The 19048-nt window shown below is 44.0% G+C and overlaps 1 protein-coding gene across 1 annotated transcript in view; it reads right to left on the bottom strand.

The window, feature by feature from the left end:
• LOC135083003 (venom dipeptidyl peptidase 4-like) overlaps nt 1-19048 on the bottom strand; it is a 301931-nt gene that overhangs the window by 14628 nt on the left and 268255 nt on the right. The window contains exons 6-19 of the mRNA XM_063977765.1: nt 17109-17236; nt 15762-15925; nt 14910-15127; nt 14059-14161; nt 12192-12309; nt 11880-12077; nt 10148-10307; nt 9468-9569; nt 8507-8650; nt 7510-7650; nt 4411-4502; nt 3805-3925; nt 3257-3330; nt 2761-2921 (exon numbers count right to left, since the gene is read on the bottom strand). Of these exons, the coding sequence (XP_063833835.1) occupies nt 2761-2921; nt 3257-3330; nt 3805-3925; nt 4411-4502; nt 7510-7650; nt 8507-8650; nt 9468-9569; nt 10148-10307; nt 11880-12077; nt 12192-12309; nt 14059-14161; nt 14910-15127; nt 15762-15925; nt 17109-17236 (1924 nt within the window). The remainder of the gene's footprint in view (nt 1-2760; nt 2922-3256; nt 3331-3804; nt 3926-4410; nt 4503-7509; nt 7651-8506; nt 8651-9467; nt 9570-10147; nt 10308-11879; nt 12078-12191; nt 12310-14058; nt 14162-14909; nt 15128-15761; nt 15926-17108; nt 17237-19048) is intronic.

Below are 19048 nucleotides of genomic sequence, written 5' to 3'. Positions count from 1 at the left end.
TAGTGCGATGCTGTTCTAAGTCTGTAGTATTATGCAGCGCACTCACTGTGATTTCTTAGGTCAGTGAGCGGCGCAAGCGCGGGCAGACATCTCGTGACATTCCGAGAGTCGCCCGCCGCCAGCGCGTTTGTCTAAAGGGGACTGTCACGACTCACTATGGAGCGAAATTGAGATTTATGGACATAGCGATTTTTTTCACAATTTCTATTTGAAAAAAATACCTATCGATAGGTTACGTTATTCTGATGAATAAATGCTTCACAAGTTTTTCTCTAAAACCAATAGTTTGACTGGAAAAAAATATTTTCCATTTTCGTTGTATGGAATGAAACATAAAGTGGTCGATTTCGACTAAGCCTTGACAGATCTTGCTTTGAAACTACTTAAGCCTTGTTCTATGGCTTGTTGACTGTAATCCTACGCTATCAGCGCGCATCCAAAGTTGCCCGTTCACAAGTTATGAGGTTCTGAAAAATTAAAAAAAAGTAAGTAAAAGTGACTTTTTTTTGGAATATCTTTTAAGATTTAACAAAAATATAAAGATTTTATACGTTAATAATGTAAATTAACCTTAAATTACTGCTAAAAACACATTTTAATAAACTTAAAAGGAATTAAATCAGCGATTTTTTTTCACAATTTCTGTTTAAAAAAAATACCTGTCGATAGGGTATGTTATTCTGATGAATAAATATTATGAACGTTTTTCTCTAAAACCAATAGTTTGGCTGGAAAAAAATATTTTCCATTTTCGTTGTATGGAATGAAACATAAAGTGGTCGATTTCGACTAAGCCTTGACAGATTTGCTTTGAAACTACTTGAGCCTTGTTCTATGGCTTGTTGACTATAATCCTAGACTAACAGCGCGCGCACAAAGTTGCCCGTTCAGAAGTTATGAGGTTCCGAAAAATGAAAATTAAAGTAAGTAAAATTGTCTTTTCTTTAGATAAGACGACAAGAGAAAGGTTAATTACATTACTAAAGTATATAATTTTCATGTTTTAGTTAAATCTTTAAAGATTTATACCCAAAAAAAGATACTTTTACTTACTTTAATTTTCATTTTTTGGAACCTCATAACTTCTGAACGGGCAACTTTGGGCGCGCGCTGTTTTTGCAGGATTATAGTCAACAAGCCATAGAACAAGGCTCAAGTAGTTTCAAAGCAAAATCTGTTAAGGCTTAGTCGAAATCGACCTCTTTATGTTTCATTCCATACAACGAAAATGGAAAATATTTTTTTCCAGCCAAACTATTAGTTTTAGAGAAAAACGTTCGTAATATTTATTCATCAGAATAACATACCCTATCGATAGGTATTTTTTTTAAACAGACATTGTGAAAAAAAAATCGCTGATTTAATTCCTTTTAAGTTTATTAAAATGTGTTTTTAGCAGTAATTTAAGGTTAATTTACATTATTAACGTATAATATCTTTATATTTTTGTTAAATCTTTAAAGATATTCCAAAAAAAAGTCACTTTTACTTACTTTTTTTTAATTTTTCAGAACCTCAAAACTTCTGAACGGGCAACTTTGTGCGCGCGCTGTTAGTCTAGGATTATAGTCAACAAGCCATAGAACTAGGTTCAAGTAGTTTCAAAGCAAATCTGTCAAGGCTTAGTCGAAATCGACCACTTTATGTTTTATTCCATACAACGAAAATGGAAAATATTTTTTTCCAGCCAAACTATTGGTTTTAGAGAAAAACGTTCATAATATTTATTCATCAGAATAACATACCCTATCGACAGGTATTTTTTTTAAACAGAAATTGTGAAAAAAAATCGCTGATTTAATTCCTTTTAAGTTTATTAAAATGTGTTTTTAGCAGTAATTTAAGGTTAATTTACATTATTAACGTATAAAATCTTTATATTTTTGTTAAATCTTAAAAGATATTCCAAAAAAAAGTCACTTTTACTTACTTTTTTTTAATTTTTCAGAACCTCATAACTTGTGAACGGGCAACTTTGGATGCGCGCTGATAGCGTAGGATTACAGTCAACAAGCCATAGAACAAGGCTTAAGTAGTTTCAAAGCAAGATCTGTCAAGGCTTAGTCGAAATCGACCACTTTATGTTTCATTCCATACAACGAAAATGGAAAATATTTTTTTCCAGTCAAACTATTGGTTTTAGAGAAAAACTTGTGAAGCATTTATTCATCAGAATAACGTAACCTATCGATAGGTATTTTTTTCAAATAGAAATTGTGAAAAAAATCGCTATGTCCATAAATCTCAATTTCGCTCCATAGTGCGACTGTTACTTTCAGGACTCCAGCACGCGTCACTATGCCTATCACCAAAGCTAGTCTAGTATAAAACCGTCGTATGCTCACTGTGGTGTCTTAGATCAGTAAGCGGCGCAAGCGCAGCCAGACATCTTGTGACGTTCCGCGCGTCGCCCGTCGCCAGCGACCGCCGTCTACCAGCTTTATGTACCTTTGTCTAACTAAACTCTAAGGGGACTGTCACGACTGTTACTTCCAGGACTACAGCACCGGTCACATCTAGTCTAGTGTCTGGTCTGCGAGCACGTAGAATTTTGTCCAATGACCCCAAACTGCCCATCCTTGTCGCTCGCACGTAATTATGTTGCTGTCGCGCTCGCACACTCACTGCGGGCGCGCGTCGCACAGTCGCGACAGCAATATAATTATGCGCGAGCGATAACGAAGGGTAGCTTGGGGTCATTGGACGAAATTCTACGTGCTTACACACCGGGCTTTAGTATTCATTATGCAGCGCACTTACTATGGTGTCTTAGATCAGTGAGCGGCGCAAGCGCAGCCAGACATCTCGTGACATTCCGCGCGTCGCCGGCCGCCAGCGCGGCCGCCGCGCCGCCGCCGTAGCCGCGCCCCCATACTCCTACCCGCGAACCGTCCACCATCTTGAGGTTGTCGCGGAGGTAGCTGCGAATATTATGCCACTTTTAATCCTCATAGGAAGATTTGAGGTATCTTAAAATCTTGTCGCTAAGTAAAGAAAGGTCTTTATTTAGACTGGAATAAAAAAGAAATGGGGATTAATACACAAAACCAAAGGCAGATAGCAACATCAGAATTTGAAGAACTAAGATACATTTTCATTTCATTGATCATACATTTTCTCGTTCTCTCGTCAGAGTTCTGTTCTACTGCACCTTTGTAGCTAAGCATACAATAAATGTTTTAAAAATTCCTACCAGTCAAGTATCTCATTTCTTTGTTCCAATAAATAACAGGTGTAATAATAAGAGAGTACTCACGATAACACAGCAATTTGATCCTCCACATCGACAGTCAGGAGTTTATTGTAGATTTCCGTCCTCAGTTCTTCTCCCTATAAAAATACCATCTGTTAGTTGACCTGTGTATCCTCATCATCATAGTATGAGACATGTTGACAAGATAGCATGCAATGTTTCCTGGCCAAGCTTATTTACAAAGACAGAATTTTCTCTCCAAAGAAGAATATCCATAGGCGTACACAGTTTTAGGCTCACGGAAGACTTAGTCAGATTGTAAAAAAGTGGGTCGGGGGCCTTAACTAAATTCGCGCTCAGGGTATAGATCGTTTCATCCACGAAGACACGTTTCACCAATTTTTGGTCTCGGTCGCGCGGGTTGCTGGGAGTTTGATCCGAGCAATCCGAGCGTCATTATTGTAGTGTGCGTGTGCACTCATGGATAATTTAGCGTATATTGATAACACTTAAACACGCTCAAGAATGGTGGGGCGCGTCTTCGTAGATGAAACGATCTATACGCCCCTCATATCAGAATAGCCTTGGCAGAAGTATCTCAAGTGTCTCACCTGTCCCCCCGAGCCCCGGGCGTCGATCTCGGCCACGATGAAGTTCCGGGCGGCCGCCAGGTACCAGCTCCAGCCCGGCTTCCACCGCTCCGTCACCAGCTGCCCGCCCGGCTGAGCTGACCTGGAAGATTTTTGCCAGTATTAACAAACCACGAGATTCCTACAGTATTTAATATTTAAGGGTATACTTAATTAACATAGAAAATGCGGTGAAGTAGTATCATCTTTTGAAGATTCGCTCCGTTTCTTTTGATAAAAATCTGCTACTATAGTCCGGTCTGTGAGCACGTAGAATTTCGTCCAATGACCCCAAGCTACCCATCCTTATCGCTCGCGCGTAATTATATTGCTGTCGCGACTGTGCGACGGGCGGCCGCAGTGAGTGTGCGAGCGCATTGGACGAAATTCTACGTGCTCGGCGACTGGGCTTTAACTCCACAAGAGTACGAAAGACTGTTCTTTATTGGTAAATAAAATAGGTAGGTATCCATAACAACACTTGCTCCATCTTTGAATAAAAATAGGATCAGATCAAATGTGGAAAGTTATCTAGTATACTACGCGGGCTACAAAAGCTAGTCTAGGAAGGTAATACTAGTTACTTACACTTGAAGCACCAGTGGCAGAGGCAGGTCATCCGTTTCTCTGAACCCTGGTGGCAGTAGAAGCCGCACCCGGGCCTCGCGGTTTGTTTGCACCTGAAATCAATGGTCCTTTAAAATTTTTTTCTACCATATTTTGCAGGTTCATAGGAATCACATGCGTTTCGAAAAATTCGTTCATTATGCGTTTCGAAAAAAGACGATCGTATCAAATCAAATCATTTATTTGTAAAACATAGGTAAATGTAGAATTCAGGTGGTACATAATAATGGGTAGAGCTCTATGTTTGGCCTATGAGTGGCATACAAATTATTAGTCCCATATAAAGATACAAACAAAAATTAATAGTACGTACGAAGAGCGTTGACAACTTCACGCTTCAAAAAAACAGCAGTTCACAAAATGCATATTTTATGGATCTTTCAGCGTTGATAATTACTTAGCGTGAACCGAAAAACCCGCCTAACCCCTTATGTTCACCACTAACATCATCCCTTGGAGAGATTCGAACCGGCAACTGTTATATCCATGTGAACCCCAGTCCTTCACTACATGCTTAATAGTAATATTACTTACGGGACTAAGTAATTCTACCTTTCGTTTCCACCGCTGCAACTCCTGTGTAGCCAGGATCTACAGCTTGACCGCCAATAAAAACCCAACCAGTGAAGGTCAAGTTTGTCCCGGGGAAAGTCATTAGTAATAACCCTAGCCCTCGCACGGTGGATCGAGCCCATACAAGGTGTTGGACATGGTGCTTTAAATGCAACTACTTAAAACAAGATTGATTTGCATATAAGTTGAAAGATGAGACTTCATTCTATCAAATATCATTAATATCAAGTCATGATCTACTATCATAGCTATGTGGTGCGACCGTAAAGTGAACAAAGTCAAAATCATGGATTTTCTGACTTCTGTTTGTATTGTCAATATATCCAATTTCGTTCACTGGTTTTATGTTAGTACTTAATAATGTATTAGTTTATACCTTTATCTTAATCTGTGTGTTAAAATGAGTGCCTAAAAAACTTCTAGCTTGGCTATTTTGACGTAATTTTAAAAGGTATTTTTTTTAAATGAAAACTGTGTGTTGACATCTTGGGCGATCTTTAACAAACCATGAATGAGAGATGATAGATGACAATGTGGGCGATATTATTACTCAGTTTTTGGACCCTTGTTCATCCATATTTTCGAGAAAATCACAAAAAACTAAATAAAAGCGCCTCATTTTTCCGCATAGCAAAATTAACTTAGGTAAAATTCGTTACACTAAAATAATGTCAGGAAAACCAAAGATGTTTATTTTGGTGTATGAGTTATTTATCGTGTGCAATTCAGTAAAAAATACTCATTAAAATGGAAAACCTCAAGGCAAATAGAGATTTGTATGCATTATTAAAAACCACGATGAAAGATCGCGCTAGTTCTTTAGCTAGGATACTAGAGCTGTTTTCCCATACACTCTCTTCAGATAAACAGAGGTAAGTACTAACGTAGTTAATACTTTATGAACATAAAGAAATACTATAAAACAGACATAGTAAAAAAATCACACTGTCATCATCTCAAAAGATTGTCGTCGTTGAATTTAGTACATACCATACATACATTTTGTATGTATTTTTTTCTTAATTTATGATTGTGTTAGGTAGGTACTAAGTTACACATTTTATTTATCAGACAACTATCGAAAAAAATCAATAATTTCATTGACACTGTTTGTCGCAAGAAGAAGCAGTGTCATTATAATGAGAACCAGTTTTTAGCTACAAACGTATATTGGCGTATATAAACGTATAATCTGTTGATTGGAGTCAGTTTTGTAGTCCGCCAAGTTCCTATAAAATTGCATTAGTATGTATCTAACAGCTAACAGAATATAAAATCAAGCTCGACAAAATCGAACAAAGTGATTGTGTGCAATGAAAAATCAGGCGTTTACAAAAAAATTTCTTACATAATTTTAACACTTAATGAGAATAAATTTAGAGTATTGTTAGATTATGTATCTAACAGTTAACAGAATATGAAATCAAGCTCGACAAAATCGAACAAACTGATTGTGTGCAATGAAAAATCAGGCGTTTACAAAAATATTTCTTTAAAAATTTTAACACTTAATGAGAATAAATTTAGAGTATTGTTAGATTATGTTACTCTTTAAATATGGAAATAGACCAAAATGAGTGAGTATTTGCTTTTCATTGAACAATAAATACAAGTTTTTCATCACTATATTTTAAGAATTTTTTTCACTTATATTAATTGCCATCTAATAAGTAAAACCTATCACATTAGAAAGATAAACTTATCAACCTTACACTGTAAAAATTTGAAGTTACTACGTTGACGCAATCTCATTTTATTTTAAAAACACTGAGTAAGGAAGCGATGTCCAACGCTTTGTATGGGCTCGATCCAGTGTGCCTCGGAGTAATTCCAACCGACATCGTTCGTTCGTTTCAGCCAAATGACGTCCACTGCTGGACAAAGGCCTCCCCCAAGGTTTTCCACAATGAACGGTCCTGCGCTGCCCGCATCCAGGCTCTTCCCGCGACCTTTACCAGATCGTCGGTCCACCTAGTAGGAGGCCTGCCCATGCTACGTCTTCCAGCCCGTGGTCGCCACTCGAGAACTTTTCTGCCCCAACGGCCATCGTCTCTACGAACTATGTGCCCCGCCCACTGACACGTGATTTTAGCAATTCTGCGAGCTATGTCGGTCACTTTGGTTCTCCTGTGGATCTGCTCATTTCTGATTCGATCACACAGGGAAACTCTGAGCACAGTCCTCTCCATAGCACGCTGTGCAACTACAGCTTGACCGCCAATAAAAACCCAACCAGTGAAGGTCAAGTTTGTCTCGGGGAAAGTCATGAGTAATAAATATTAGCACTTTTGGTACCGGGAAACGCAGCGTGTGACGTCCACCCACAAGGTGGACCGACGACATCGTAAAGGTAGCAGGGAAGCGCTGGACGCAGGCCGCTACCAATCGATCAACATGGAAAGCATTGGGGGAGGTCTATGTTCAGCAGTGGACGTCCTATGGCTGAAATGATGATGATGACTCTTGGTGATCCTTGTCGCCACTGACCTCGACTCTAAACACCTTGACCTGCGGCTGTGCCAGCTGCGCGAACTTGTGCCGTAGCGCCTCTCCGCCCCACAGCAGCGCGCGGGTAGACCCGTCCCGCGCGCGCACCCACGCCGCCGGCGGGCCCGGGCCCAGGCACTCCTGCGCACAACAAACAATGTTATTACACTGTTCACCTGGGTGATATCACCTGGTGAATTTTGAGAGTAGGCGCACACCGTTGATTTCTCGTCGGCCGATAGTTTAGTCGGGCAGTTGATCAGTATGGGCATGTATGGGAGTGCGCACACTACGTCGATTCGATTTTGCCGATTCTTCATACAAATTAAAATCGGGCACAACTATCGGCCAACTAAAAATCAACGGTGTGCGCCTAGGGTTGCCAGGCGTCCGGCTTTTTAGGGACTTGTCCGGGCAAATATTGCCTTGTTCGGCCTGTCCAGCTTTTGTTAGGCTTTTTATTTAGTTGCCGCGCCAGGCGAAAGTCGAGTCACAGAATCATATGAAGCGCACGTATCAGGATGTTGGTTAGCATCACGCTGACGCGACGTCCAGAAGTCGTCCCATTGAAAAACAGTTCTAAATCTGTATTCACAAGGGATATTTCGATAGAACGATTAATTATTACTAGATATAGGATCGCAACTCAGCGATTTGTTGTCGTTGAAGTTTTATTACGTGAACAAGGCTACAGGTGATGTCACCCAGTGGAATTAATTCGACTAAAGCAGTCACATTTGTTCATCTAGGACTAATTCACCTAGGTTTTCGCACCTGTTCACCTTTAGTCGACTCAATTCACCTGGAAAATTAAGCTTGAATTGAGGACACTGAAAATTCCTCTCTCAACTCTCAATGAAAGAAATACTGGCTTAATCATCTTACCCCTTCGTTACATTAATAGAATTTAATTAACTGTGTTATATTTTAGCAATTGGTATATTTGTAAGCTGTTTGTTTTCCGAATACAATAAAATAAAATACAGTTCGGACTTACCTGCACATAGTAAGAGAAGTTCTTGCTAAACATGATTCTGTTGTAGAGGCACTCGGCGGGCAGCGAGTCGTTCTCGTCCGCCACGTGAGGCAGCACCGTCGACGTCGGCCACGCGGGTAGAGACGATGTCGAGTTCTCGCTCTCCTGCGAAAGAGAATATTATGTTGATGGGGTAAGGTTGCTTTTCAACTGAAGAAATGGATACAAGGTAAACTGCAAAAATAGTTCCTATTCTCGGGGTTCTTTCTCTTCTGCCCAAGGAGGATATTATGCTAAGTTGAAGGGGATAAGGATAAAAATAATCCTTTTTTGAATTAAATAAATGTACCTACACGTTATTTTGTATCATACTTATATGTTGGCAGCGCGTCGTAGCGTTCTTATTATCCTGTGAAACTATAATTCGAATGAGACTAAGATTTATCTTGATATTAGGATGCCTTTAATTAGGGCAATGAGACACACGCCACGAGCGTAGATCTGCAAAAAATTTTCTTATTTCGCGTGAAATATACGAGACTATTCCCACCTCTCGTTCCCACCGCTGCAACTCCTATGTAGCCAGCATCTAACGCTTGACCGCCAATAAAAACCCAACCAGTGGAGGTCAAGTTTGTCCCGGGGGAAAGTTACACTGTCATTATACCCGCAACTAAATTAATCAGAAGAACATTTTCTAGCCCACCTAGGTGAATGAAGTAATTTAGTGACATCCTAGCTTAGGAATAGGATGTCTGGTGGAAAAGCATTCTTACCTGCTCATCACTAGTCGCCTCAGTGGTGGCTCCGGGAGCGGCACGAGAGGGATGATTTTGACACACGTTACAGAGCATACAAATCTGAAGTTTCGCTGACATTTCACGTAAAAAAACATCCTCCCGTGCCGCATCCGTGCCGCTCCCATACATCAGGCACTGCCCGAGTCAAGCGCTTGAACTATAGCTGGGGATATAGTTCTTACCGGCTCGTCACTAGTGGCTTCTGTACTGGCTCCGGCTGGCGCGGCGCCGGGACACGTGAGGCAGGCGGCGGGCTCCGGCCACGTGGAGGCGTCCGGCGGCACCTTCACGCGGTAGAGGCAGGGTACTCACCTGCCATGTAGCACGTAAGCATGTAACGTATCCAACCTTCAAATGACCTGCGAGCTCCCGGAGCCGCCTTTGTGCTCGCAGAGATACTACCACTCGCTGGGTCGCTGCGATCTCCCTGCGAACCACGCGCGACCAGCAGGCTCGTGCCAAGTGAGTACATACTTACTTGATACAGTATCTAATACATTACATGTTACACGGCTAGATGAGTACCCTGCTGTACAGGTGCCGCTCACCTTGTCTGGGCTTAGTCATCGCTAGCTGGGGATATAGTTCTTACCGGCTCGTCACTGGTGGCTTCTGTAGTAGCTCCGTGCTGTGATCGTCAGGCCCCAGAAGGGGGAGAACTGAACATAGGGACAAGGACGCAGATAAATAACTTTTAGGGAGTCAAGAAGTGTGGCGCGCTGGAGTGCAATCTTTCCTCGGCAGCCGCAATTCCGCGCACACCTCCCGCGATTCGGCCAGTATAACCGCGAGGTTGGTATGGCCATGGGTGGTGGTGGGTTGTCCGGGCCGTGTCATCGCTAGTTGAGGATGTAGTTCTTACCGGCTCATCGCTGGTGGCTTCTGTAGTGGCTCCGGCTGGCGCGGCGCCGGGACACGTGAGGCAGGCGGCGGGCTCCGGCCAGGTAGAGGCGTCCGGTGGCACCTTCACGCGGTAAAGATGTCGCTCGCCCGCCTTGTCTGGTGCCGTGCCTATGACGTAGCTGTGGATTACAAGTAGTTGTTAAGCATCATCAGGTCATTTAATCGTAGCAGGAGTACCTACAGCCCTCTCTAATATACAAAAGGCCAAAAAAAGGGTTTGCCAGAGGGGGTGTTGGAGAGGTGTAATGTTCGCATAATATTTCGGCCAAACCAACGCGATCATACGCGATCAGCCGGCGTGCAGCGATGGCGACCAGATTTAAATGCATTGATCGCCATCGCTGCACGCCGGCTGATCGCGTGTGATCACGTTGGTTTGGTCGAACCTTTACGATGTCCACAGAAAGAGAAAGAGCAATGTAATGATCATATTATTCATATTCAACTCTGCTCCAGGATTCCCACGACATTTCTATCTAGAGACCTTATAACGATTAAATAAATAAATGGCAGTGGGTTGGGCACATAGCTCGCAAAGCTGATGCAGATGGCCGCTGGGACAGAAAAGTTCTCAAGTGGCGACCGCGGACCGGGCCGGAAGACGTAGTGTGAGCAGGCCCCTTACCAGGCCACTAGGTGGACCGACGATCTGGTGAAGGTTGCGGAAAGTACCTGGATGCGGACAGCGCAGGACTGATCGTCGGGGAAAGCCTTTGTCCAGCAATGGACGTCATTTTCCTGAAACGAAGGAACTACGTGGCTAACCAATCTTTTTTTGCTGGTAAACAGTGAGAAACAACCTCCCAATAAGTTTCCTTAATCAAGAAAGTCAACTCACAGCAGTTTCCTCCTCTCGTCCCAGCCCACCAGTTGTGTGACTTCATAATTCCATTGCGTGAGTGTCATCCTGCTGTCATGCGTGACGCGCACAGCATGCCGCCACGTGACTCCCAATAGGTTCCCTTTAATGAAGGTTGAAGGCAAGAGAGCACGCTGTCGATCGGCAACCCGCTGGATAGACGCCATCACAAAGGCCACTGAATCCACCATGGTCCAGTGTACTCGCGACGCCTCTAACCGTCAGAAATGGAAGCACATCGCCAGGAGAGCTACCCTCGGAGATGACATCACCCCATCATGTACCTCGTCAGCGCAACCACGACCACTCTGACAAGTGTCCGACTAAGAAGAATGAAGAAAGTTCAACTCACAGCAGTTTCCTCCTCTCGTCCCAGCCCACTAGCTGCGTGACTTTAAAATTCCCTTGCATGAGCGTCATCCTATTATCATGCGTGACGCGCACAGCATGATGCCACGTGACTCCCAATAGGTTCCCTTTAATGATGAAAGTTCAACTCACAGCAGTTTCCTCCTCTCGTCCCATCCCACCAGCTGCGTGACTTCAAAGTTCCCTTGCGTGAGCGTCATCCTGCTGTCATGCGTGACACGCACCACATGCTGGCACGTGACTCCCACCCAAGAAGGCAAGAGAGCCTAATGAAGAATGAAGAAAGTTCAACTCACAGCAGTTTCCTCCTCTCGTCCCATCCCACCAGCTGCGTGACTTCAAAGTTGCCCTGGGTCAGCGTCATTCTGCTATCATGCGTGACGCGCACCACATGCTGTCACGTGACTCCCACACAACAAGGCAAGAGAGCCTAACTAAGAAGAATGAAGAATGTTCAACTCACAGCAGTTTCCTCCTCTCGTCCCATCCCACCAGCTGCGTGACTTCAAAGTTGCCCTGGGTCAGCGTCATCCTACTGTCATGCGTGACGCGCACAGCATGCCGCCACGTGCCTTCCAATAAGTTCCCTTTAATCAAGTTCAACTCACAGCAGTTTCCTCCTCTCGTCCCATCCCACCAGCTGTGTGACTTCAAAGTTGCCCTGGGTCAGCGTCATCCTACTGTCATGCGTGACGCGCACAGCATGATGCCACGTGACTCCCACCCAAGAAGGCAAGAGAGCCTAACTAAGAAGAATTATGAATGTTCAACTCACAGCAGTTTCCTCCTCTCGTCCCAGCCCACCAGCTGCGTGACTTCAAAGTTGCCCTGGGTCAGCGTCATCCTACTGTCATGCGTGACGCGCACAGCATGCCGCCACGTGCCGGCCGCGTCTGCCACCGGGGCGGTCGTGAACACCGCGTCCCGCCCGCCCAGTAGGGCGCCGCCGCCGCACCAGCCGCAGTCGTCTTCTACTGGCTCGGCGCCGAGACCCGACCAGCGGGAGCCGTCGGTCTCGTCTCGGAAGATCTGGAAGTAGTTTGGGGACGATTCTGTTATTTAAAAGCTCATTAGCCTCAATTTAATGATGAAGAATCAATAAATGCTACTGACAACGTTAATAAATGCTACTGACAACGCCATTCTTGTGGCGGAGTTTTGGGCCGACGCTGTGTAGGTTTGTTGTCGACACGGCAAGAAGAAGAATTAGTTTGTCCACCCTTTAAAAATAACGTTTGAAAAAATGATAACTATTGTTCATGTATCAGCATGAGTTCAACACGTTTGTATTGTGACTAATATTGTGAGCCTATGGGGTAAGCAGATGTTCTTGCCTATGAATAGGTGCTAGATGGAGGCACATAATAAAAGCGACTAATACTCGTTTTCACCATCAATACCTAATTTTTAAGTGACCCCTATGAAATTCGTCTACGAAAATCGTTTACCTAAAGTGATACTTAGATTGATGGTAAAAACGGGCATTAAACAATATTGAAAATAGTGACGTATTTGAGACAAGAATTAACATAGAAAAACTTCGAGGTAATGGAAAACAGGAACATTCTCAGATTCTGATGAAATGACTAGGTTAAATTTTATTTAGCATTTAGGACGCAGCGTGGGACGTCCACCCAAAAGGTGGAACGACGACATTGTAAGTAGCAGGAAGGCGCAGGCCGCTACTAACCGGGCAACATGGAAAGCATTAGGGGAGGCCTATGTTCAGCAGTGGACGTCCTATGGCTTAAAAAATGATGATGATGATAATGATAATGAAGTTTTATTTATACAACAGCAAGACTCGTTGAAACTGATTGGCCTTGTAAAGCCTTGATCACACGTACCGAGCAAACGGGCGAGACAGTGCTCTCGGCCGAGTAGGTACTCGGTGTGTATGAACATTACGCAGAGTGCTCGGCCGAGCGCTCGAGTATGGGACTCGCTCACCCAACTGTCTCGACTGAGTTTAACATTTTACTGTCTCGCCCGTTTACTCGGTACGTGTGATCAAGGCTTAAGGACGGAGTAACACTCACATCCTGGCAGTTGTAGGACACGGCATTGCAGACGCTGATGATGGAGTAGTTCTGCGGCCGGTTGAGCAGCAGCACCGCCAGCTGCCGCTCCGACGTCCAGCCCGTCCAGCGCACATACCATGCTGTGGATATGGAGGTTCATTATCAAAAAATCAACATCAAGGAGGTTAAAAATCATCATTAAGAAGATTACAGGAAACATATTAGTACCTAATAAGGTAGACAATCGCAATCGCTTAAAAAGTCCACATTAAAATTAATAATGATTGAAACGATCCAGCGATTTTTTGACTAAAATAATTATAGAGTTTATTTTCATAGCTAGGAAGACAAACAAGGACTGATGTTTTTTATCATGACTTAAGGTCCTATGTCCCCTAGATAGGGCAGAGGGCGTCCATAACATTCCTCCATCGCGTTCGGTCTTGAGCTTCGCGTTTGATCTCGCTCCAAAGTCTTGCCGATCTTCTTCGCCTCGTCTGCCACAGTGCGCCGCCAAGTTTGCTTGGGGCGACCACGTTTGCGTTTGTTTTTTATCATAAGTAAAATAAGTTCGCTGAGGATCCAATCTATTAACTTCCTGACTTAAGACGGTGTACCTACTTTTATCAACTTGTGACGTGAACTGTATGGCGTGCGGGAAGAGGAACTTTGGCGTCTTCAGGCTGACGACGTACACCGTCACCACTGGGTTGTTTGTGTTCACCTGGAGTTAAAAAAGTCCATAATTATCATCAATAGTACAAGTTAGTCCAATGCTGTCAAGCTTTCAGGGGCCAGCACTTATTTTGGATGGTAGTTGGGGCAGCAAAGATCTCGATTGGCGACCACGGACCGGATAACGTTGTGTAAGCAGGCCTCACACTCGGAGCATCGACGATCTGTCTGGTGAAGGCCGCGGGAAGCTCTTGGATATGGGCAACACAGGACCGGTCGTTGTGGAAAGACTGTCCAGTAGTGGACTTCTTTTTGTTGAAACTCGATAGACCGACGATTTTTTTTTATCCACAACGAGGAAGCTCTTGGCCTGTATCACACCTGATGGTAAGTGATGATCAGGCCGAAGGTGGAAGCGAGCTTCACCCGGAATCCTCAACCACGTAGGAACTGGCTATCTTACCTCTAACTGCCGGAACACAACGATGCTGTTAACATTGTTGTTATGGCGACAGACTTCGGTAAGATAGTGGTAGCTAGCCAGGCGGACTTAGAACAAGCCGTACCACCAACCAAACAGAACAGAAAAATCTGCCCCCACTGGGAATCGAACCCGGGACCTCTGCGTCTGAAGCAGGTGGTCTTACAATTAGACCACAGAGGCGGTTGGCGATTTAGTGAAGGTCACGGGAAGCGTCTGGATGCGGGCAGCTCAAGAATTATCATTGTAGAAATCCTTGGGAACGGCCTCTGTCCCGCATGGACGTTTTTTTAAACCAAAAACCTGAAGTTCTCACCTTAGGGTACCTCAGCGTCCGTATCGACGGGTACGCCGGTGGCTCGGGCTGGTCGAACCCGTACCAGGGGTATTTGTACTGCTGCACCAGCGAGTCGTTGTAGGACGCGTACAGCAGCGTCTGTCCATCGGGACTGAACCAGAGCGCGCGGTCCAGCCGCAGGACTTCTGTCTCGTAGAGAAAGTCGGGCACGCCGTTGAAGATTACGCCTGGGACACCTGGAAAAACGAATAATTAACATTAGGAGTTTTAGAGAGTAACGTACATCTTGGTAAAAGTCACCATGTTTTAGTGTAGGGGGTATGATTTTAATCGTACCACTGCTTTGTGTCAATAATGTGAGCCAGCCATCAGCTACCTCCAGAAAGCTATTTAAAGAAGTAGATAAAGTCTCACAAAAAAGCCGCATTAAAAACCAGGTAGGATTGGTCATCGTTTGACAATTAAAAATGTTGCTAAACCACTATTACACTAAACAAAATAGACAGGCTGGAGCGCATCTCATGTGAAGTCCAGGTCTAGGAATGTCAAATAAGATTGAAACGTTCTTCTTGCGCAGGCGTTGCTTTCGGTGGACCGACAATCTGGCGAAGATCACGTGGAAAAAATGCAGGCCCGGTCGCAGTGAAAATTCCTTGAGTCTTTGCCCCGACGCAAACGTCTTTTGGATAAAAGAACGAATGAACAGTTCTCACGAGTATTAGTAATCCAGCAGACCAGGGTTATCAAGATACGCGGCTTGTAATAGAGGTCGTTGTTAGCCGGTTGGCGGCCTCTCCGCTTACTGCAATCCTTGGGAGAGGCCTTTGTCTAGCGTGGTCTTCTGATTGAAAGAACGAATGAACTACTCACCAGTATTAGTGATCCGGCAGACCAGGGTCTTCAAGACACGCGGCTTGTAGTAGATGTCGTTGTCGTGGACGAACACCAGGCTGGAACCCGTTGGCGACCACTCGGCGTACTGCAGCAGCGGCGCCGACCGGTCGTCTTCCACCGGCGATATGGGGATCTTATTCCTGAGAAATGATAGATATAGATAAAACATTTTTAATTGCAACACTTGTGTGTGTAAAATTGCAGCATAACAATAGTAAGAAGCCGGAAGACGTAACGTGGACAGGCTTCCCACTAGGTGGACCGACGATCTGGTGGGTGAAGGTCGCGGGAGGTGCCTGGATGCGAGCAGCGCAGGACCTGTCTTTGTGGAAATCCTTGGGGGAGGCCTTCTTTCGGCTGAAACGAACGAACGAACGAATAGTGAGAAAACTGCACGATACTGATACCTACTCCATATTATTAACCAGACTTCTCTTTTGAGGGTACTTTAAGCTAGTAGGAAGACCGGCGGCGTTTTTTCCACATTTTAAAATTGTACCACACACCACAACCACAATTAAGTAATAAGTCACTCACGTCTTTGTACAGATTGTTACTAAGTTTATTGGTAATAATAACAGAGTGCTTGCAATGATTCTTTTTTTAGGCAACACAGTGCTAATGATCACGGAAGAACGAAATAAAATGCGGGTGGGTGTATATTGGCAGAGAAATCGGTCTACCCTCTTACTCAGTCTCGACGTCGTCGGTACTAATAAATTAACTTTTTACTCGAACTTATGGCTCGTTCCCACGGCAATCCAGTTTTGCGGGACCCAGTAATGCAGGAACACGCAAAACTGGACTCGTGTGAATACACATGTGCGTTCGAAATTCGAATTACAAATTCGAACGAATCGGTTTTTTGCTGGACACTACAAACGGGATGTTCCTGTGAACGTTGATATTAAAACACCCTCTACTACTAAACGGGATCCTGAAAAAAACCGGAATGCCTCCGTGGGAAGAAGCTCTTACGCCCGTATTCACAAACGATGCTTGCTTAAAATTATCACTTCACGGGATTTTACAACAAAACTTTTATAACGGTAAATAAGATCCCGACGTCTCAACTCGGTTGCACGAGTCACGATCGCGGGCAGACTGAAGAGATGCGGCGTCGTCTGCTCCGGCGCGATGAATTTTCTTCACCCACCCGCATTTGCACAATGCTTGTTTAAGTGAAGCAGCAAATAGATAGCGTTGAATAGAGCTCTGAGATTGGTTCGTGTGTCACCCTGTGCGTCCACGCGCACTGTGAGACCTCATAGTAATGTTTGCGAATACGGGTGTTATTATTACATTAATGAATGACGTAGGTACCTGTTGATGACGTCATAGACGTGGTATCTGGCCAGCCGCGCGTGCCTCCAGCCCGGCCGCACGTCGGAGATCAGCAGCACGAACTTCAGGTCCGCAGACACCTTGAAGTCTACTGCGTTCAGCTCCCTCTGTGGACAAAGAACATTCATTTCAGACAAATGACGTCCACAGCTGGACAAAGGTCGGGGGGACCAAAAGGATTTCCACAACTAACAGTCCCCCATCCAGGTTCTTTCCGCAACCTTCACCAGATCGTCGGTCCACCTAGTGGGAGGCAGGTTACGTCTTCCGGCCCGTGGTCGCCACTCGACAAAAGAACATTGGTCAGTTAAAATTCTCAGGTTTTGGCGACCGAGGGCACCGCTAATGTAATAGGCATGATGGGCATGCCATGCTTTAGACTTATGACGTCACTCTTTCACACGTCGTGGCCTTCGTCACCGTGGGCCACGGCATATATGCTGAGTGGGGTCCCGTTGCGGCATCATTATTGGGAGTAGGTGGCATTGCTCAGTTCATCCTTATTTTTTTTAATTATTATTCATATTATGTAGGTACCTTTTTGTGTGATGTCCATTGTAATAATGTTACTTTCTTTCACTTTTACATTCTTGAGTGTAACCATCTCCCCGAACTTGGTCTAATTTCAAGAGTTTAATGAAAGAAATATCGCAAAGTTACAATTTAATAGTTGCACACGGCGGTAGGAATACCGGGCGAGAGAGCGAGCGACGTGCGCTCCGCGTCGCGTATAGTTTCGAACTAGTTCGTGAGATACGCCGCCGGCGCGCGTTCGTCACAGATCGCCGAGCATGGCCGAGCGTTCGCGAACAATGGGCAATCGCACGCAGTGACGTTGTAACCGTCACCCGCAGGCAGCGGCTACACTGCGTTGCGATAGACACATTTACGCGATAGATATGCGAAGCTATGATTTGACTTGTTAGTTACTATACTATCCGTGTGTAAATATTTACATGTTTATAAAATAAATACCTAGTATTATCTAATGATCGTTTCACCAATTAACGAGTTTAACTAACATGAGCTGTTATTGTTATGAATGACAACGAATTGTTCACTGTCACCTACTGTCACAATGAATTAGAATCTATAATATTTAGAATTAGAATTATTTATTTTTTAATGTGGAAAGATGTACTAAGATTACACAATACAGAATTGATGTAAGTCTTTAGAAACTAAGAATAAGAATTACTTTATTGCGGTAATACATTTACCCATGATTTTTATAAAAAAAATACTTATATTATTACTTCATTACATTTCTAATTCAATATATTTACTAATTAAAATAGCGCGATATTGTACTACACTGTGCTATCATCCTTATGTGCATAATGCTGCGTAGGTAGTCGCAAAGACGCTCGGCGCGCAGCAAACATTGAGTGTTTGGATGTTTTTTGAACATACCCGCACATAAAATGTTAATTGGTAATATTGTATTTATTTGTCTTTGCATTTTATTATAAGTGGATTTTGTGAATTGTTTTGGGTAAATAAATGTCTTTAACCGTAAATTACCACCACTGACAATGTGGACCGACGACCTAATAAAGGTAGCGGGAAGGCGCTGGATGCAGGCCGCAACCAACCGGCCATTATGGAAATCATCGAGGGAGGCCTATGTTCAGCAGTGGACGTCCTGTGGCTGAAATGATGATGATGATGAAGTAAATTGCACTAACGCCCGTATTCACAAACGATGCTTGCTTAACTGAAGCAGCAAATCGAACGCACAGCGCGGCAGCGTTGAATAGAGCTCTGTGATTGGTTCGTTTGTCACCCTATGCGTCCATGCCCACTGTGAGACCTCATAGTAATGTTTGTGAATACGGGCGTAAGCTGTCATTGTATTGTCTTCCGCAGGATCATAAGCCGTAACCAAAGCTAGCGGTTATACTGATATGCCATATAAT

Source organism: Ostrinia nubilalis, chromosome 22, assembly GCF_963855985.1.
Source record: "Ostrinia nubilalis chromosome 22, ilOstNubi1.1, whole genome shotgun sequence".
NCBI classification, from domain to species: Eukaryota; Metazoa; Arthropoda; class Insecta; order Lepidoptera; family Crambidae; genus Ostrinia; species Ostrinia nubilalis.
This window is presented reverse-complemented; position numbering and strand designations above follow the sequence as displayed.